Here is a 21391-nt window from a genome sequence, read left to right on the forward strand (position 1 = left end):
GCGTCTGCCTTCGGCTCAGGTCATGATCCCAGGGTCCTGGGATCGAGTCCCGCATCGGGCTCCCTGCTCCGCGGGGAGCCTGCTTCTCCCTCTGCCTCTGCTTCTCTCTGTGTGTCTCTCATGAATAAATAAATAAAATCTTTAAAAAATAAATAAATAAATAAATAAAAGGCGTCACTTCCTGATGCTTAGCAGCTTGATAAAGAAATTAATTGGCGCGGGGGAGGGGGGGAGGACAGCACACCAAAGTAGGTATCTCTGTACAGAGCCTTTTTATTGAGATTTTTATATAAGCAATTTATCAACACAGGAAACCAGCCTCACTGCTCCAAAATAGCCGTGTAAGACGGTGATACCAAATGACAGCTCGTGCCCGCACAGGGCGGGTGATCGCAGGCGTGGAGCAGCGTCTCCCGTGGGCGAGGACTTCAAACGTGCACTAGTAAGCGGATACTGAGAGAGGGCTACACAGCCCCATGGCACAATCAGTGTGAAGCAAGATCAAAACAAATGATAATTTCATAGGTACAATATCTAGATTTACAATATCTAATTCACCCGCTTCACCCTGTTGGGCAACGCACAATAGAAAACGGATTTCTTTCTTTAAGGGCGTGATGCTTGGCCAAGAGCATAGCGAAGACGTGGCCACACCGACGGCTACCCAGCGAGGAAGACAGGCAGAGACAAATGTCAGCGTGCGGAGGGACCCCCTCTCCCAGGGGACTGGTCATTCCAGCTCACGGGAATACTTCAGGGTCCGTCTGCTCGGAAGTTAAGACCTCTGGCAAAGGTTTAATCACGTACGAGGGCATTTGCCTTTATGACCCCATCTTCCAAACCATTTTGCAACAGCGATGCGGTGGGGGCGCCGGGACGTCACGTTCAAAGGCCCTCTGCCTGGAAGCAGGGTTTTTAAACACGGCTGGCCCCCTGTAAGCAGCGCTGAGGACCGACCTCCCATTTAGTACTCGATACGTCAGGCGCAAGAGCCGAATCCCGGGGCGACGGCAAGACGGGAGTGCGGGGATTTGGCACAATCGGAGTAGGAAATGATGCTCTGCGGGCGGCTCTCGGCTCCAGGGGGAGAACGATCCAGAGGGATGTCTACCTGCCCTGTTGGCTTAGTTGGGGCCGCGGCTTTAAAACTGACATCAAGAGGGAATCCCACCGAAATGTGTTACTGAGATTCTTTTAGAATGCAGCCAGTCTGGGAGCAAGCATTTGGGGGTACCTGTCAACAAGCAGGAGGCCTTCTGAAGAGGTAGATGAAAGCAGTATTTCATGACAGGTGTGCTGTCAGACGTCGCCCAGGAAGCACACACGCCTCTCGGCACAGACCCGAGGATAAGCTTTTGTTGCAAACGGTCCATGGCAGTGAGGGGGGGATGTTCGCCCCACGTGGCTGTGCGCGTTATTTCCACTTCATTTTATGAAGCACAGAAAGGGTTGCCGTTTCTTTAAATAACAAACTATACAAATAAAAAGGAGCAGAAAGAAGGAATGTTTCTGACGAAAACAAACATTAAGGATTCAATAAATAATATAAAATGCTTTTGTGCTAAAATAGAACTCTGTTTTTTAATATATATATATATATATATATGTAGTTCGGCAATCTTTACGTTACTCAGAAAAAGCCAAATCTATTGTAATTAGTTAAAACATAGAAAAATACAATTTCACAACAGAACTTAAAAAATGGCCAGTGTTTAGCTTATAAACCACATATAATATATACATCATGGGACATAATCAACTGAGACACAGGGAATTAAATTTCAAGTCCTTTTGTAATTATGAGTGCACGGTTAGAAATAGTTCTCCATTCCCTACCCTTACATGAAAGACGTTTTATATTAGACAGAATAAAATATGGAAGCAGAGTTACCAGTTTTCAGAGATAATTTTGAGATCGTGGTATTAGAGAGTTTACTATAAGAATGTGAGTTGCTGAAACTTTAAAACAGTTTTTGTTTCTGTAAGTTTTTCATGAAATGCATGTACTGTTAACTCATTTTCTGGAGTGGGTGTGTGTGTGTTTCAATAAAGGTAATTTAACATTTGGGGTGCTACATTTACCGATCAATGCTCCCCCGGCCGCGTCCGTGAGTGGCCAGGCATCGGGCACCACGGGGAGGGCATCCCTGTCCCTTGGCAATAAAAGACCAGGTCTGTTAGTCTTTGAGGGTGAAAGAAATCTCAAGCCCATTACAATGTGAGGGAATCGTATTATTCCAGAGTTCGGCTTTCATTAGTTCAACAGGAAAAGAATTCTTTTTAAAATGTGGCCTGGGTCAAAAGAAAAAAAAATTCATATTCGTATGAATTTAAGTAATTGATGAATTCCAATCTCTAGAGTCAACCTTTCATGGGAGGGAAAATCATGTTAGATCTTTAGGGAAAAACGTTTTCGAAATTTCAACTATTAAAGCTCACTCTGGAAGTGGGCATGGATTAAACAGCAAGCCGGGTGTTGCTATTCTGGGGAGCCTTCTTGCGGTTCCAGTGGACGTGTGACAAAGGTCTGTGGCAGCCACAGGGCCCTGCAGGCGGCCACCCAGCCCCCGCACCTGGCCCTCCCAGTGGCTGCGAGGCGCGCACAGATGGGGGGTTAGCTCTGGGTGCTGGGCGCCTTCCTGGAGGGTGCTGGAGGGCATGCAGGGCCGTGATGGACAGCTGATGGCCTATTCCTAAGTCCAGTGGCTCCATAATCGAAAATAAAGTGACCATGTCTCACAATCATTACTATTCAACTCCTGTTGTAAGGAGGGAAAGAATCAACCAACCCTAACTCAGTCATTTCCTTGGTGCTTGGTGTAAAGGGAGTGATTTTCTTTTTTTTTTACTCGCAAGTTAAGGCCTTCCTTCCTTTGCCGCATTTCTACCACTGTTCTTGCCTGGGAGACACCCACTCCACCTGCCCTACAGCCCACGGCCCCCCAGCCACCACCTGTCCCAGACTCCAGTGAAGCCCATCTCCTCTCTGGGCACAAACGTCAGTCCTCAGGCGTGCCGAGGAGGTAATTCATCAGGTGTCTCCGAATGACCCAGAAGCACTTCCCTGAACAAAATCACTGAGAAAAAAAAATCACATATGATTAAGTCCTACAGAATCAGTCTTCTCTTATCCCAGCACATTTCAAAGTACCTTTCATAGATCTACATCATGTGAAAAAGGGTCCGACTTCGAGAATCCTGTCTTTCTTCCTCATGTGAAAAATCAATTCCATCGACAAGTCAGATGCTGTATCGAATTGGCCCAACTACAAATTCTGAGTGAAATTTTTCAGATCATCAGAGAAAAGACCACCCTTTGATCTTTTTCATGGAGTTAAAGCTCGCTGTCGATGGGTAAAGGATGTTCTGTAATGGCCTGTGAGGGCCTTAAAACAATTGTTTCTGGTATCCATACGGCGTATTTCAAATCGCACGTCAAGCTAGGTCTTGCTTCAAACAGATGGTTGTGTGTTGTTGCAGGCTTTCCTGAGCGGGATGCTTGCTTTCCTCCACATCTGGCCCCTCTATTTCCACAAAAATTCTGAAACTGTCATGTCTGTGGATTGGCCAATCAGAGGCATGAGAAGCGCAACATGTGCATTAGCAGTAAAACAGCTGGTTTCTATAAGTTTTGCTGAAAAATCATACTTAAACACGATGCAGAAGGGAAAAAGCCCAACTCCCAGTGCCATGAAAGGGCAAATGCACCGGAGAGAATATTTTCACTTAGAAAAATAACCTTGGATTGGCTGAAGTTTTAAATTTCTTCCATATACGTTGTAGCGCAGCTGAAAGTCATCTTTATTTTTAGACTTTGCTTTATTAATTCCCTTGATTTATGAAGTCAAGACATTATAACTTTATAAAAATAATATCAACTTTATCTTCTTCGAGTGAGAAAACGTGTGCTGAATTTTGTCCTTTCTCACGGTCTACACGTTGAAGGGCCAACCATCTAGGAACGAGGTGACACCCTTAAAACTTTCTGCAACAGATCTCTAGCACAGTGGCCTTCTTTGGCCTTGCAGGCACGAGGTGCTGGCACAGAAGGGTCCCGGAGGCGTCTTCCATGTGGCCGCGGAGACGCTGGCCCTATCAGATGGCTTCGGGGACAAGTGCAGGTAGCAGGCTCGCCAGACGAGACCCCAGAGCTTGAAATTAGGCTTGGGACAAAAGTGCTCTCAGGGTATTTCCCAATTCCTGTTTCCTTTCTAAAGGACAGATTAACCTCCGGTTCTATTCCAAAGATGGTATCTTTCAAAGAGCTGCGGGTTGGCGTGGCTAATGCCCTGGGTGGGAAATGGGAGAGGATAAGCTCAGACCCTGAAGGAGTCTGCGTCCTTCTCCACAGGAGGGTCTTGGCTCTGTCTGGCAGAGGCTTGGGGCACAGCAATTCCCGACCTGTAAATGCTCAGCGATGGGAGCCTGCGATGGGGCTGAGGACAGCAGTGACAGTGGTCATTAACCACAGCCGCGAGGCAGCTCACCCTTTAGGAGGAACAGCTATTTTTCTGCTGCTAGTGGTTTTTTTTAAAAAAACAGAAGTGAACACCATTCTTCCTGGCTTAAAAGGGAAGGCATGTAAAGAGTGCCTCCGTCCTCCCCTACTGGAAAGAGCAGAGTAGAACATGCGCGCTGATTTAAACCCCAACTGGTAGTTGAGATGGATAGTGGACCTCCACATTTCTTTTCTTCTCCAAAGTGACCCCTATGAAATAAAAACTCTCAGTAATCATCTTCCAAACTCTCAAAATATAATTTCATTAAGAAGTACTCACTTTCCCAATGAACACAGTGCATGGAAATCTGGAATCAGTAAAAATATCGAGGGCAGGATGCAGATAATGATGATGCTATTTATACTGTTAGTAGTTAACTTAGAAACACACAACAAGATTGCACTAAGAATAAGACAAATATGTGGACTTTAAAAATTATTGTTATTATTTTCAGTCTGGTGACAGGACTTCACTGGGAAACACACTGGTTCATATAGCCCAGCATAGCCCAGCATTTATTTGGGGCGTGAAAAGGGCACAGAACGCATCGTGGGAGAACCGTGGGGAGAAGAGAAGCCCCCGGGATTAGGCAACAGGCCTTCCCGCCCCACTGCTGTCACAGCGTGGGACGACCCACCCGGGGCCAAGTACCACTCACTAATGACGGGTGAAGGATGACACAGAAGTCAACAAACACAGTTAACTCATTTCAACACATTCATTCTTCAGCATTCTTTTGTCAGTAAAATTCATTTTAAATTATACTACAACGTGAAACAGAGTAATTCTTTCCTTCCTTTACACATCCGTTATGGATATGTGTCCCGAGGGCAGGCAGAAGGAACCAGAATGACCCTGTCCTATAACTGCTTATTGTTGGAGCCCAAGACAGACTCACCCCCAAGCGTCCGTGCGCACCCAGACACGTGAAAGTGCGATATGTTTATTTGAAGATTTTTGAAAATCACTGTTGCCCTGAAAGTTAAAATCCCGCTGCCTGTCCTTCGGAATCCCTGTGAAGCCTTCCAATGGTCCACCGTTGAACGCCGTCAGTCATGAGCGACTCCCAAGTCCTCTGAGGGCACGCTCCCTCTGTTCCCTGTTGGAGGCAGGCGGGTACCTGGGTGGTGCCGCACACCCGGCGGGGGCCCAAGGGCAAGCTTCTCAGAAAGCATCTTCAGCTCGCCACGCGGGGCATCAAGAAGTCGGTCGGTGCTGCAGTGCACGGAGGAAACGCGTGCTGACCTCCCGTCCCCCAGGAGCGCAGAGTGGACACGTGTGAGCCCAGCAGAGGACACAGGGCAGCGCTCGGGCCATCCGGCGCCCGCCGCCACAGAGGGCTGCACTCCATCTTGGCAAGTCTAAGATATGTTTGATATCAGACATACAAACTGAAGTGATAAGGAGGAATCATTTCAAGTTCTAGGTTCACGTCTACCCAAACAAGTGTGTAAGAAAGGGAAAGAACTTTCATTTCTTTCTTCAGTAGTTTTGAGAGTGGACAGATGTCATGCGCAGGAGGCACTCAGAAGGGGAGGGAGGCCGGCCCAGGCCGGACCACGGTCACAGCTCCTATTAGGAGCACCTCGGCGTCCTGGGTCCTCCCAGCCGTGGAAGGGCCCCAGGGACAAGAGGACCGAACCTCTGACCCCCGGACTTCTCCAAAAGACTCCCTCTCAAGGGCGGAAAACCCCCGGTACGGGCTTCCTCGAGGCCCCGTCTCCCCAGGACCCTCCTGTCCCGGGCGTCAGAGGCCGTTGCTGTTCCTGTGACAGAGAGGAGGCTTCGAGAGCTCAACCACGCTGGACCGGGACTTGTTGAGGAACTTGGGGGCGCGGCGCAGGAGTCGCTGAGCCTCTGTAAATGTCTCGGTCAGCTCCTTCTTCCACTGCACAAACTCGGGGTCGCTCTGCACGGACACACAAAGGGAGAAGTTGCAACGGGCGCGCACGGCTGGCCAGCAGAGTGGTGCCTCTGGTCATGACCGCGCCACCCCGCCTTCCGGCGCGCAGCGCTCCGCTGAACTGTGGGCCATGCGGGAGCAGGGCCAGGCTGGCAAGCCCTGCAGGGGACCCCCTGAGCCCCACCCGGAGAAGCACTGATTCGTTCAGAGATCACCTCCGATTTCTGATTTCTAAAACAGCTCAAGTCTATACAGTTATGCCTAAGGAGTTCTGGCTGATGAGCGAGCGCGTCACGTGTGCAGTGGAGGGATGCTTGTTAAACACACACCTCGGTTATCTACTACTGGTCTGTCTCTCTAAATACGCTCTCGTGCACATGCGCACACACACCCACACACACTCCCCCCCACCCATGTGCACACTCACACCCTTACACAAACCCCCACCCACATGGACACACACACACCCATGCACATCCACACGCCCCCCACACACACACTCCCCTCACCCACATGCACACCCACACCCTACACACACACCCCCACCCACATGGACACATACACACACACACACACACACACACACCCCAGTACCCCAGAGGAATTAAATTTGGGCTATAATAGAACTTTGGAGACAGAAAGATGGCATGTCCCTTGAGAGAAGTCACTTTGGTATCTTGTGTTTATTTAGACATGCAAGCCCCAACCTCGAACATGCTGAAAGAGAAGAACTGGGAGACCAGCTAACAGACCCCTACTGAACACTGATCAGAGTTCTCAGACAGGGCAGTCAGATTATTCCACGTACCTCCTCTCCTGCCATTTTCTGACGTTTGTTCCTATAACAGTAACGGTTAATTTGCTGAGACCCTTGTGCCCCGGGGCTTTCCTGCTACCTAAGCGACAAAGCACGGATTCAAGAAGCTGCTCCATACCCAGGCAGCTGTGTTCGCGGGAGACGCACACAGTTGCTCGAACTTTCGCTTACGGGGAAAAAGTGTTTTAAAAACCTGAAAAACTCACCTCACACTGCAAGACAAATTGCTTCCCTCCTTTTATCCTCAACAAAATGCACTTTTTGTCTTTAATCTGAGTTTCTTCCACAGACAGAATCTGTTCCATTGTCAGTAAATTTTGCTAGCCATAAAAAAAAAAAGACACATTACTTCACATTATCTCCTGATTTCCTAAGTTAAAGTAATAAATAATCTGGAAAACTATCAGCTTAGGAAAAGTTAAAAAAAAAAAAATCAGCCTTTCCCTTTCTCTGATGATGTTCTAGAAGAGAGGGGAATGGCTAGGAAGGGACATGCACAGAATTCAAATGACGGCATCTTGAAGGAAATGGCGAAGGACGGACTGTCTCTGTAAGACAGCAGCACAGCTGTTCCCTCGACACAGGATCCATTTGGGAACGGCTGTGACTCGCACGTGTCCCTCCCGTGTCGCACGCTCCCCTGAGTGCTATCGACCGAGCTGGGAGGAAACAGCGAAGTGCTGTGCGACATACATGAGCCGATGGGGTGCGGCGGAGCTCCTGACACGGCAGCTCGGGAAGGGTCTGGCAATGTTGGCTGGTGAGCTAAGGATATTTTGAAAGAATGATATCAAAAGGATGCTATAAATACAGGCAACATCCTTAAAAGATGGTCACGCCAGGTCTAGAACACGACTGCTTGCAGTGAACGTTACAGTGTCATGAGTACCTTACCATTTTATGTTTTTTCGGATAAATACTCCAGGACTCCTAAATGAAAAACACCACCATCATAAATGCTCATTTCTCTGTTTCCTGATTTATACCTATGAATCCATCCATCCATATACACTAGGCCGCTCTCAAACAGAACATCGAATGCTGACTTTTAAAACCAAGCTACTGGGGCGCCTGGGTGGCTCAGTCGTTGGGCGTCTGCCTTCGGCTCAGGTCACGATCCCAGAGTCCTGGGATCAAGCCCCGCATTGGGCTCTCTGCTCAGCAGGAAGCCTGCTTCTCCCTCTCCCACTCCCTCTGCTTGTGTTCTCGCTGTCTCTTTGTCAAATAAATAAATAAAATCTTAAAAAAACAAAAAAGCTACCTACTATATCCGATGTTCAAAAAAAGGGAAGATTTTCTTTAAGTTTTCAAATATCCTGAAAAGCTAGATAACTTCCTTTCAACGCACACCACGGTGACTGTCCAGTAGACGGCAGACTAAAATTGGCCCTGGGACAACATGGGTTTGAACTGTGTGGGTCCACTTCTATAGGGATTTTTTTCCCCGTAAATACAGTACAGTTCGGTAAATGTATTTTCTCTTCTCCCTGTGATTTTTTTTCTTTTTTTTTAAAGATTTTATTTATTTATTTGACAGAGAGAGATATAGCAAGAGAGGGAACACAAGCGCGGGGGGGTGAGAGAGGGAGAAGCAGGCCCCCGTGGAGCAGGGAGCGCCGTGTGGGGCTCAACCCCAGGACCCTGGGATCGTGACCTGAGCAGAAGGCAGATGCTTAACGACTGAGCCACCCAGGTGCCCCTCTTCCTTGTGATTTTCTTAATAACATTTTCTTTTCTTTAGCTTACCCTATTGTAAGAATACAGTATATAAGTCATGTCACACGCAAATTCTGTGTTAACCCGCTGTTCATCACTCAGCCTTCTGGTCAACAGTAGGCTATCAGCAGTCAAGTTCTTGGGGGGAGTCAGAAGTTACCCACAGGTTTTCGACTGCATGAGGGGCCAACACCCCTGACCCCCATGTATAAGGGTCAACTGTAAATGCGTAATATGCCCAGGGACACTTATTATCTGGAAATATTATATATTCTATAATAATAATAATATATACGGATTACAATTTGTGTGTTGAGTTCATATATTTATAAAATACAATACATATGATATAATATTACACATTATATTATATAATACCAGCACCTGAGTTACAACTCAGGACCCCCAAAGAGACTTACTAATAGCAATTCAGAGCCTAGACGCATTAGTCTGAGGAAATGAGCCCCATGGCACCAGCAGCGGTGAGAAGTCTTATTTATCTGAAAGGAACGTGCTGTGCGGTGGCAATCACTATAATTAAATAGCAATTTACCAATGGGGATTTATTATTTTTAGTTATTTATTTTCAAGGATTTTATTTACTTATTTGAGAGAGAGAGAGAGCCTGCAAGTGGGGGGAGGAGGAGCAGAGGGGACAGGAGACTCCGCACTGAGTGTGAAGCCCGACATGGGGCTCGATCCCAAGACCCTGAGATCATGACCTCGAGCCGAAACCAAGAGTTGGACACTTAACCGACTGAGCCACCCAGGCGCCCCTTTACCAACGGGGATTTAAAAAACACATTCCAAAATCGAACAAACAAGATTAGAGGTTATTTTACACTTCTGACCACCGGACAACGGATGGGCAGTATTCTGACACATCCAAGACATCAACTATGTTTTTGACATTCGGGACCCACTGCCCTGCTTCCTTGGCCCCAGAGGACTAGCCATTCCCTCCCCAGGAGCAGAAGTATGCCTTCTGCTTGGACGGCCACCTCTGGACGAGCCCTCCACTCCCCACACAGCAGGTGCTGAATAAAGGCTACCTGCCTGGCTTCGAGGGACAGTGTGGATTCAAAATGTCTTCTTACCTTGTTCACAAACACTGGTCCTCAAGAAAGGACCTGAGGGGGCAGTGGTATCTTCCTGCCCATGCTATGGACGTCACTTAAACTTTTCCAACAAAACAGAGACCAAAGGAAGTGTTTGGCGACCTCGGCTGTGGGCCCAGCATCACTTAGCTCATTTCATTTGAGCCTGACCGGGGGCGGGGGAAGCATGTGAAGGGGCGACTGAGCACAGGCAGACCCACAACTGTCGTGCTGTGTCACGGACGCCAGACCTTCTTCTCTGAGCTCTGGATTCAGTCGCCTCTGTCTGACTCCAACGTCCTGGATTTGTTTTTTTGTTTTTTTGTTTTTTATCTCTTTTGATCTCCCCAACTACTCTCCAGCCTCCTTCAAACCTGTTTTGACCTCACATTCTATTTTCAGACGTTACAGAATCCTTCTTTGACTCTAAGTTTAAAAGTTAGAGTTTGAACACCAAAATCTCATGTGCACGAGTTTAAATAGATACCCAGAGCTTAGCGGGCTATTTTAGAAGACATGCCAGCCATCTGAACGAGCCATGTGACACTGAGAACCCTGCAAGTCCGTGCTGGGTGGGCCGCTCTGGACTTACCCGGGACTCTCCCTCTCCTCTCCATTCAAGTCTGTTCGGAAAGAGGTAAAAATACCGACGCTGCCATTGAGTCAGGAACGGGTTCCCCAGCTTCAGCATGTACCCGTGCATGATACAGTCCTTCCCCAGAGCATAATCTGAGCAATATAAAATAACCGCAAATTAAATGGGCTCGGACACAGATGGTCTATGTTCTTCTCAGAAACAAACAAACAAAAAAGAATGACACACTTTTTGGAAAAATCAAATTTCTATGAATGGAGGACATTATGCAAATCCTTACCTCCGTTTTGAGACCCAGGTGAGCTGGGGATCGAAAGAACAGGTCTCCGCTAACATACTGAATGGCTGTTTCTCAATATTCGGATACATTCGTGATGTTCCCTCATCGCTCAGAGAGGGCACAGGTTTGTTCCCAAACTATTTTTTCATTATGTGTAATAACAAGAATTGGAGATTAGAGAGGAATTCAATTCAGGCTATGCCCAAAGTACCTTTGCCTTTATGTGGGACTGGGGTTCTCCACTCAATCCCATAAATAATAGTAAGGCGCTTACCAAGCAGCCAAGGTAACACAAGGCTCAAAACTGGTTATTCCTTAAGGCTATGTTTATCCCTCAAATATATGGTTACCTAGACAGACTGAGCTAATTCGGACTCATGTTAAGTCCTGATCATATTGTTAGAGTGAAGTACTACCTCTCTCTTTTTTTTTTTAAAAGGTTAATTTTAAGTGACTGGCTCTGCTTTCTTTCTTTAAAGGCTTTGGAGACCATGCTAAAAATCATTCATTCACTCCTCCCCTCATTCATTCAACAGCTATTCAGGGAATGCCTGGTATTGGGCATGTTCTGGGCGCTCTGGATTCCGCAGGGCTACATGGCAAGAGACAGAACTCTCGCCCTCAGAGAGCTAATGTTCTAACAGGAGACCCAGATGGTAAACAGATAAGCAATACCCACACTGTCCCACATACAGGAGGGAAAAGAACCAAGGAGGGAGGGGACAGGTGATCCGGTGGGCTCCCCAGAGCTGTCATTTTAATGCAAAAGTGTTTACACGGCTTAAGTATATGGAAGGTAGAAGCCTTGCAGGTTTACCTCAGAGACCTAAGCCTAGACTGTATTGTTCTGTAAGGTGACTCCTGAGATCTTCAACCAAGAGCCCAGTGATGTCCAAATCAATCATTTAAACATGAAGATAAATTCATTAACTTGCTAGATGCTCTAACTGCAGCTCTAATTAAAAGGATGCACTTCGATAAGGTCATTAAGGTATACTTATTTTTTTCTAGGTCCAATTTGTCAAGATTCTAGTGACATCATGACCCTCCCTGGAGCAAGCTACCATTGACATAAAAAAGTAATTTCTCGTGTAAAATTTGCTACAGCCAACAGTCCAGAGTGATGTCAATGGATGCGCTGTCTAAGGAACAGCTTAGAAATGAAGCCCCTCTCCCTGCAGAGTGGAGGTGAGCACAGTTGCGGGGCCACGCTGTTCCCTTGGGGTACTCAGGCAGCTTTTACATAAGGAGGAAGCCACCCGGGCGCGGGCACACGTTTCTGAGCAGGTGATAAACGCTACTGGGAAATGAGAAATGATGGGCACGACCGAGCAGCCTGCATGAAGCTGCCCCCATTCAAGTAACTTATTCACACAAAGGAACTGGTTCTGGTCGGTCACTCTTATCATATAACGTTGACCTCAGAAAAGTCTTTGCCTAGACGTAAAGTGAATCATAGCATCGTCCTCAACCACAGTACATTTAAATATCCAAGATCCATTAAAATCTTAGGAAAATCGAGAGCGACAACATTTGGTGAATCAAGAATGGCCGACTGGTTTAACACCGGATGTTACACACTCCACTTTGGAAATCCCAACAGGGCACTCACATGTTGTAACTAAAAATGTGGTCTGGCAATTCCTTAATGCTGTTTGTAAAATAAATGTCATTCTATCCATTTATAGCTCTGGACAAGGGACATGCATGCTAACTTCCTCACCAGAGCCAACTACCATATACTTTGCCAGGCCCAGTGAAAAATGAACATGCAGGCCCCTTGTTCAAACATGATTAAGAATGTCAAGATGGTGACAGCCAGTGGGGTGCCCTAGGAGGTGGCCCAGGTCACACGCCCATGAAGCTGGGCCTGCTCCCGGCACGGTAATATTCAGGCTTCAAGGAAGACACTTGCCAACTGGCTCTAGACGCTCCGAGGTCAGAGGACACACTGAACACACTGCTGCTGACTACCTTAATTTACATGTTGACTGAAGACTGAAATACTACACTGAGCTTTTCCAAGCCACATACCACTAGTTAGGGCATCGCCCCTGCCACTCCTGGAAAGTACTTTATGACCCAAATACTTTCCTGGCTTTACAAGACATTTTTTAAAAAATTCATTGCATTGAAAATATTTTGAGACATGCTGGCTATTTTACCTTCTTCGTGTCCAAGTTGCTTATTTTTAGCTCTCTTTCTGGCCTCGATTTTATCCGTGTCCGCGTTCACTGCGTCATAAACTGTTTCTGCCACTTCCTGCTGCCAGCGCTCCGAGATCAGCAAGGGGAAGTTCTTGTAGAGATCTTGGTCGCAATCAAGAAGCTTATTATTTTAAGAGATCAAGATAGTTATGATTTAACATACTTAGCAAGGCAACAGATTCAGAAGTACTCTAACCGTACACGGAAGATAACGGAACAACGGCACACAACCCTTCAGAGACGGCTCGGTCGCTGTCACAAACGTCGGCTACTGATAACCATGCAGCCGGGCTCCACCAACACACCGTGGACAGCACCTCACGTCCAGTCCCACGTCAGGGAAGATGCAGCCCGTCCTCTCATACCATCTTCGTTACCTTTTCGCTAATGAAAAACTAACCCGTACAGGGCTTTATTTAAAGTACAAAAGGATCCCACCACAAAACAGAATGTCAAGGATGGCGAGGAGACTCTATTTGCAAAAGTAGGAAATTATATCCTGTACTTTGAGAAACAATTAAAAGGGAGAAAGTAGGAGGGTTTTCTCACCACCCTCGATTCATCTGAAAAGTGAGATGAGAAGAAGGGAGAGGAGGCTGAATTTTCCATTCATTCCATGAACCTTCCAACCTTCCACGAACCCAGGGTAACAGCGCGATGAAATGCACAACCACGGCGCTCAGGAGACATGGGGGGTTTAGGCAGCTTCGCCTTTAAGAGGCACTGGGGTAAAAATTACACTTAATGATAGCATTTGTCTTCCAAACTACTACTCAAAATCCTTCATTCCTCCCCCTGAGCTTAGAGGCCACACTCTGAAAATGAGCAAAGAGAATGATTTTATGCCACTGAGCTACATGCAGAAAGGTGAACGATGTCACTGAAAGAAAGGAACACATCTGTCATTCAAAAGCACAGAACTCTTTAGAAACTTGATTTGCTTGCTCCTTTGCCTGAGAGATAAGTACTGGATAGATAATTAGAACAGGCAAGTTATTTACAAGAAAAAGAGCAAGAAGAGGCACTTGCGCCCAAGACTTCAGCAAATCGATGAAACACGGAGGGTTCTCCAACTGCCCTTAGTGACCTGTTACGATCATGTGTTGATTTTAGGATCGCTTTGATTCTCAGAGCCTTCCTTTCCTCTTTTGGCTTCCTTCAGAAGCCCAGGCTGAGCCCAGAGCTGGAATCCTCAGTGGCTCAGAGCATGAATGCTGGAGGCGCATGCCCAGCCGCGCGTGAACGTGCGTGTGTGTGTGTGGTGTGGTGGGGTGGGGTGCTAGTGCACCAGGCCACAGGGTCACCCTGTGATCCGGGACGGATTCTGAAGGCTTTGCCAAAGTAAAAACACACTCCTTTCCAAAGTAGTTGCTCGGAAAGGGCCAACTCTGCCTTGTATACAAACCGTTCTACTTCCTAGAATTTCAGAGAGCCTTGACTTTTTAGGACTTAGCATAAGTTGTTAAAAATGAGTAAAACAAAGAAGAAAATCTGTACTTATCTGAGGTGCACTTTTTTGTTGTTTTTGTTCTTGTTTTTTAAAGAACAGTGTATAATTTGGGCTGCTTTTTTTTTTTTTTTTTTAAAGATTTTATTTATTTGACAGAGAGAGACACAGCGAGAGAGGGAACACAAGCAGGGGGAGTGGGAGAGGGAGAAGCAGGCTTCCCGCCGAGCAGGGAGCCCGATGCGGGGCTCGATCCCAGGACCCTAGGATCATGACCTGAGCCGAAGGCAGACGCTTAACGACTGAGCCACCCAGGCGCCCCTGGGCTGCTTTTTTAAAGGTAAAGAATGCATGGTTTCTTGAGATGCAGACCCTCTGGCTGGACAAGACTGCCCCAGGCTCCTCATTTCCCGCTGGGCCCTGGCCACACGCCCCTTCTTGTTCTGAGCGTGCTCATCCTCAGCTCTGGTCACGAAGAACGAAAACCACATTGACAGAACCTCCTCGCTGAAGCATGGATGACACGCCAGGAGGCTTAAAGCGGCTCTCTCTTCTACCTCACAGAAATCTGGGCGTCAAAACCAGTCACAGGTGACAAAACCAAGGCGCGAGAGGTTACCCGAAGTCACTCAGCAAATAAGGGCAGATTTGAGCCCAGTCTGTCTGACTCCAGAGCCGTGATTATGGTTAACAAAATTTAAAGTATGAGAAATCTCTTTTTAACATCAAAAATGTCTGTGGGCTCCCACATCACAGCCGCTTCATTTTTAGCACCCTTTCGTGGACGGTAGTACCTCTGCTGACAAAATTCTATTGTGACAACAGTAATCCTTTTAAGCGACTTTGTGAATGATCTTTCCCCAGAGCACGGCTGCACAGCGGTGCTTCCACGCCTGCCGCGTGCTGTCTGTCCAGGCTGCAGACCACACCTGGCGGCGCGCACGTCGCGGCACTGGACACGCTGCGGCCCCTGGGAGAGCCACTGCGCCAGACCACAGAAGTGGCCTTAGCCCCTCCACCTCCTCTTCGCCTCGGCCTCCCCTCCTGGGAAGCTGGTCCTGGGGGCACCCCGATCGCCCCTCCTTCCTGACACTGCCAGTTCCAACCAGCTGCCATTCCTCGGGTCCCAGTGCGCCTGGCCTCTCGTGGGGTCTCCTGCAGCTTCCCTCCTCCCCAGCCGCTCACCCACCACTTCTGTCTCCAGGCCCCGCTGGTTCCAGTTCTGTGTGTCCCTGGCCACGGCTCCTCACAGGTGTGTGTGCTTACAGTGCCGCAGCCTTCTGGAGGGGGAGCTGCTTGGTGGGAAAAGTAGGGGGGGGCTTACACAACCAGGGTATAAGGAGGCAGCTGAGAAAAGATGGGGAGGTCCTGGGGGACGCTGAGAAGGTGGGGGCAGATGTGAGCCCGGCATGTAGTGATACACTCTGACTTAGCAGCCTGAGGAGGATGATTTTCCCTCATGACTCACCGTCTGTAATTATGCCTTGTCTACTGGGAAACATAATGATATGAACAAAAGTTTGAAAAATGCAGAGAATTATATATAAAAAAAAAAACCACAGTGATTATTTCACTTTTGATTGACAAATGCAGAATGACTCATGCTGTTTGCTCTTTTCATCCTAACACAGAGAGGTCTGAAAACTTAAAAGGATTAAGACGGCTGGCTCTTCGGCCCATGGCAAAGTGTGTTCGCTGTCACAGTTGTTTCTTCTCTGCCTCATGTAAGTTCGAGTTCTATTCCAATCACAAATATATCCAAATCCGTAAGAAACTGACCACTTACCAGGTTGTCAAACAAAATGATTAGTCCACAGAAAGCTTTCATCGTTTCTAATTTAGGTCCTTGACTTCTACATTCTTCCAATATATAGGTATTCACTGGTAAGTTACATTCCACCAGCAGGCCAATGCTAAGACAATCACTCAGTTTGACAGCCAATAAAAAGCCTCCCCACCCTCCAAAACACCCAGGGCGAACATCACATGTGTACCTTGATGCCCTTGGTATCCTCTTCATCAAATGAGCCAATGTCAAAGGCATCAGCAGCATTGACTTCTCCCCGGGGAGGAATCAAGGGTGGAGGGTACTGGAAGATCCAAAGAAGCATGCTTCAGTTATCAGATCACCTTACGGCCCATCCCGACCTACGGCTCTACAATGAGAACACTGTGAGCACCACTGTGCTACACGCTGATCATTCCAGCCGAGCTCCTACACATCACAGCACATCTTTCACAGATGAGCCTGGGCATGGAACAGCCCTAAAAGAAGACCCCAGATTTTAGAGAAACTTCAGGGGGAAAAAAAAAGATTCACGTCCAAGGTCTTAAAGCATTATTGAATATAATTAAGTCTCAAGACTGCACATCCCGCCAGCTCAACTTTAGGAAAACACCACGTCTCAGACAACAGGGCACCACACTGCACTTGCTGGAGCCTTAATGTGCGGGGAGGCCAGAGGGAGCGCTCCACACCCACAGAGGTGCCCAGCCGACACCAACGGAGCTGGAGCCCACTCCCTGGTTCACAGCGGGCAGGACTAACAGAGCATCATCCCTCCACTGGGAGAGATGATGCAAAAACGAATCCAAGGCTGATCCACATTTAAAAAAACCCTTTAATTTGGGGTGTTTTTCTGAACTCATGGGAATATAAAAAAATATCTTAAAATAAGGGAAGGGATTCTGTTGCTATCCAAACATACTGATCCTTAAGTTGTATGGTGCTGGGTTAGAAAAAGTATAAGTAGATTTGTGACCCACGTTTCTCGTACATTTCTATAGAGATCTTTATGAAAATACAGTCACTTTTTGAGATAGGAAGTCAAAAAGATGAGTGAAAGCTAAAAACATCTCAGTTATAGGGACATTTGAATTAGATAACAACTCCGCTTCGGTATTTATTAATGTACACTGCAGATATTTTGAAAACTTTTAAACTAGGGACACAGAAAAGTCAGCCCAGAGGGAGCTGGCAGCAATGGCAGCCCACGGGTAGAAGAGCAAGAAGGACTCACACTGCAGCCTGGGGAGTCTGGGGGCGGGGCTTGGGGCGGGGCCAGGGCGGGGCCAGGGGCGGGGCTCAGGGCGGGGCCCTGGGGAGTGGACCCAGGAAGTGGGGGACAAGAGGAAGCATAGAGGTGGTGGTGCCCAGTGTGGGGTTCCAGACAGAGTACCTTCTGTAAGTAGACTTGCTGCCAGTCGATGCCTTTGAAAAAGATGTGTTCCTTTACTTCTTGTGCCCTGTGGAAGAGGCACAAAGGTGGTAAGGGTGCGTTTGCAAACCTAAGGAGTATTTTCCAAAAACTGTCTCCTAGTAAGAACACAGAGGAACGACCATTTTCAGTTCTTTAAGTAAGCAAGTAAAATATGCTTCTTTCAAAGCAACACAGGAAACACTGGATGTTTAGAAATACTGTATGCGGAAGCTAGGAATATTATCCCATATGGTAATTTATCGGGGACGCATATTCCAGTTTGAGAGAACCTAGGAGTTGTCACAGATAGAGAGATACACAGGATTCTGTTGCCAGGAGAACAAATTCAAATGAGAATCAAACTAGAGATCTCCACATTGAGGAGATTTTCAGCAAATGTCTATGAGGCATGTTAGATCAAACGGTAGGCATATGAAGTACCAAATATGAATTCAGAAGCAAACTAGAAATCTAGGAACATAGCGTATGCCAAACCTCCTCATAAATTGAAGAAACAAGTTTTCCTGGAGACCACCCTTAAAGCTCAGTTTATGCAGAAGAGAAGGGGCTGTATACCAGGAGGAAAGCCTACCCAGGGAAAGCGCATGGTCGCCGTGCCTGCCAGGGACCCTGCCCCCAGGCCTGCCCTGGGTCCCCCAGCCCTGTCTCCTGTAGCAGAGCCCCAAGGGCTGGTTCTCGGCCCCCTTCCTCTGCTATCACTCCTTCGGTAACCTCACCCTGCCAGGCCTTTAAGTGACCCGTACCTGCAGACAAGCTCTCAGATCTGTGTCCCGAGTGCTGACCTTGTCCTGCACGCCAGGAGGCCCACCCACCCAGTGCCTACTTGGAGTCTCCACTTGATGGGGCGAGAGGTCTGTAGAACTGCTGCATTACTCCCACACCTTGTTGTCTAAGGCCAAAGAGCCGGCTCACCCCCGATGCCCCACTAACCCCTACACTCCACAGCCCACCCCTCGGCAAGGCCTGGGGCTGACTTACTGCCTCCAACCCTCACCGAGATCTGATTCCCAGTGGGGGCGGCAGGGTCTTTGATTATGGGGGGAATGCTAAATGTCCCGCCACCACTGCCACCGTCCAGGTCCCCACCCTGCTCCCCGAATGGCCCTAACTGCCCCCCTGCCCCAGCCTGCCCCCCAACCACACAGCCCACAGCCCCACCTGCCCCATGCCATGCCCACATCATCTTTCAAACAATCTCCCTACACCCCTCCCCAAGACTCTCCAGAGGCCTCCTGTTGCACTTACAGCAAAGTCCAGGGACACGGCCTACAGGACCTGCCTGAGCCCACCACCTCTCTGACCTGCTCTTGACCTCCCTCTCCTGGCTCTCCAGCCTTCTTGCTCTTCTGCATCATGGAAGCTTAATTCCCCCTCAAAGCCCTACCCTCACTGACCCCTCTGCCTGGAGTCCTTCCCCTCTCTCCTCCCAAGGCTGGAGTCTCAACGACAACACTGCCTTATTTATCTCATTCATGCTCTTCTCTCGGTCTGAGGTCATCTTACTTACTGGATTGTTTCTATAATGTCATTCACCCCCACCCAATATAAGCTCCAAGATGGCAGGGCTGTGTCGACCTGTGTGTAACTGCCTCAGCCCCAGCAGTTAGGACCGTGGCTGACACTCAGGGAGTGCTCAGTAAGTGTTTACTGAATGAATGAATGAAATCTAAAGCAAAGGGTGTCCCTTTGCATTTTGCATTTGCTCCTTCCCAACAATTGCTGAAATGATGGAAGAGGAACACAGAGACATAAATGCACCACAAAGAGGGACGGGGAACCATCAGCAGACAGGATGGGCGTGGACGCAGGAGCCGTGATTGCTGGCAGGAAATAGCACAGCTACTGGCCAAGGGACAGAGGTGCTGAGCTCCAGGCTCAACGCCATGTGTGTGGAGGGGGGTGCGGGAGGGGGGAGGGGGAGGCATGCACTGAAGACAGCCTGAACTGTTTGTGCATGCGCGCGTGCACGCGCACACACCATACTGTCTTCCTCCATATCCAACCCCAAAATGCCTGCAGCTACGTGTTTATTCTAATGGAATGGGGGGAACCTCTGAAAGGTTCTATTTTGAAGAAATTAAGCCTGCTAAAGATTTTAAAAAGCAATCAAAGGAAGGACTAGAGATTTAAGCCCACAGAAAGTAGAACAGAATCAAAGCGAAGATACAGGGAATACACAAGGTCAGAAGCATTGATGACCATTCTAGAAATTCCAACAGCCACCTAAAAGGAGTTCTTCGAGCTAACCAAGGAAATGGAGGAGAGGGATTGTCAAATAAAAAAATAACAGTATTCCCCAAGCTCAAGAAAATGAGCCTCCACAGTACAAGGAACTATCGGAACCTGACATGAGGAGTGATAACTGGGCTCCATGACCAGCTTTATTGCACACAATAAAGCAATATATTCCCAAAGTTCTGGGGGAAAATCATTATCGATTTAGAATTCTGTATCCAGCCAAAATATCAGTCAAGTTTGAGGATTACAGGAAGGCATTCTGGATATCTAGCAGATAGAAAGCAAGTATAAGACAGTAGCCGACCAGTTACGCGTGAGAGAAAACCAGTAAGAACCTGATCAGGATATTGAACTGCTATCACTGCAAACCTAATTAGTAAAACGTCACCAAATGAACTGCGAAATATCAGGATTCGTTTCCACCATCAACATGCTCGATTTTTAAAGTTAAAAAGTTAGCGACTCCTTCAAGTCGTTAATTACGAAACACAAAGGACAGCACACATATTTCCCATGTGATTTTTCTCCCCCGCCTCGGGTCAAAATGGGAGATTTTTAGGGGCTAGGAATGATTTGTGATGTACTGGAACTAACTGTTAGGTGCCCCGGGTGACGATCCTCAAGAGCTAAAATAACAGCCTACCCGCCTCCGTGGCAGCCGAGCCGCTTACTGGCGTCTCTCTGGAGCAGGCCTTCTAGGAGGGACCGCAGTTCCGGCGAGAAGGCCTCTGGGAGTTCCACGTTCTGGGGGAGGAAAAAACAACAAGATTTCAAAGATGCCCTCCTGGAAACAGGGCCCTGATGCCCAACCAGACCTAAAGGCCATTTCTTGGAAAAGGACAGTGTTAAAAACTGCAGATTCATTGTGAATTAATATTTACTCTAAAGAAACGTGAAACTGTACTAGTCACTTTCTTTTTTTCTTTTAAGTAATCTCTTTGCCCAACGTGGGGCTCGAACTCACAACCCCAAGATCAAAAGTCGCACGCTCCACCGACTGAGCCAGCCATGCAACCCAGATAACTAGTCATTTTCAATGTCAATCAGTAGGCTGGGGCCAGGTCCGGAGAAACAGGTCTCCCCACTCTTCTGCGCCTCAGTGATTTTTCCTTTTCTTTGATCTCCTTACTTTAGTTTTTGACTTTCTGGATCTCTTTCTTACTGAGGGGTGACAAACCTTGATTTCTGCCTTGGCATCTATTTCCACTAAATTGCCAGTTAGGAATTCTAGGAACTGTATCTCCACTCATCTGTTTTTAAGAAAGCAAATTTTTACACTGGTTGTTAATGGAATGAGACGTGAAAATTATAATGCAAATAAGAACAGAGTTTTTAGGGGCGCCTGGCTAGCTGGGTAAGTCGGTGGGGCAT

At 47.7% G+C, this 21391-nt stretch overlaps 1 protein-coding gene across 6 annotated transcripts in view; it reads right to left on the bottom strand.

Annotated features, from left to right (window-relative positions):
- Nucleotides 1–253: 253 nt before the first annotated feature.
- The window catches only part of GRK3 (G protein-coupled receptor kinase 3), a 124462-nt gene continuing 103324 nt past the window's right edge, over nucleotides 254–21391 (bottom strand). For 4 of the 6 annotated variants that reach the window (XM_078060837.1, XM_036105195.2, XM_078060840.1 and 1 more), the window contains 7 exons: nucleotides 20664–20764; nucleotides 17741–17807; nucleotides 16556–16651; nucleotides 13073–13235; nucleotides 10625–10761; nucleotides 7426–7539; nucleotides 254–6408 (listed from right to left, as the gene is read on the bottom strand). In XM_078060837.1, the coding sequence (XP_077916963.1) occupies nucleotides 6247–6408; nucleotides 7426–7539; nucleotides 10625–10761; nucleotides 13073–13235; nucleotides 16556–16651; nucleotides 17741–17807; nucleotides 20664–20764 (840 nt within the window). In that variant the 3' untranslated portion in view covers nucleotides 254–6246. Of the gene's footprint in view, nucleotides 6409–7210; nucleotides 7299–7425; nucleotides 7540–10624; nucleotides 10762–10907; nucleotides 11045–13072; nucleotides 13236–16555; nucleotides 16652–17740; nucleotides 17808–20663; nucleotides 20765–21391 lie in introns of those variants that run through there. The other 2 variants (XM_078060838.1, XR_013443478.1) reach the window with 2 other exon arrangements.

Source organism: Halichoerus grypus, chromosome 13, assembly GCF_964656455.1.
Source record: "Halichoerus grypus chromosome 13, mHalGry1.hap1.1, whole genome shotgun sequence".
Lineage (NCBI taxonomy): Eukaryota > Metazoa > Chordata > Mammalia > Carnivora > Phocidae > Halichoerus > Halichoerus grypus.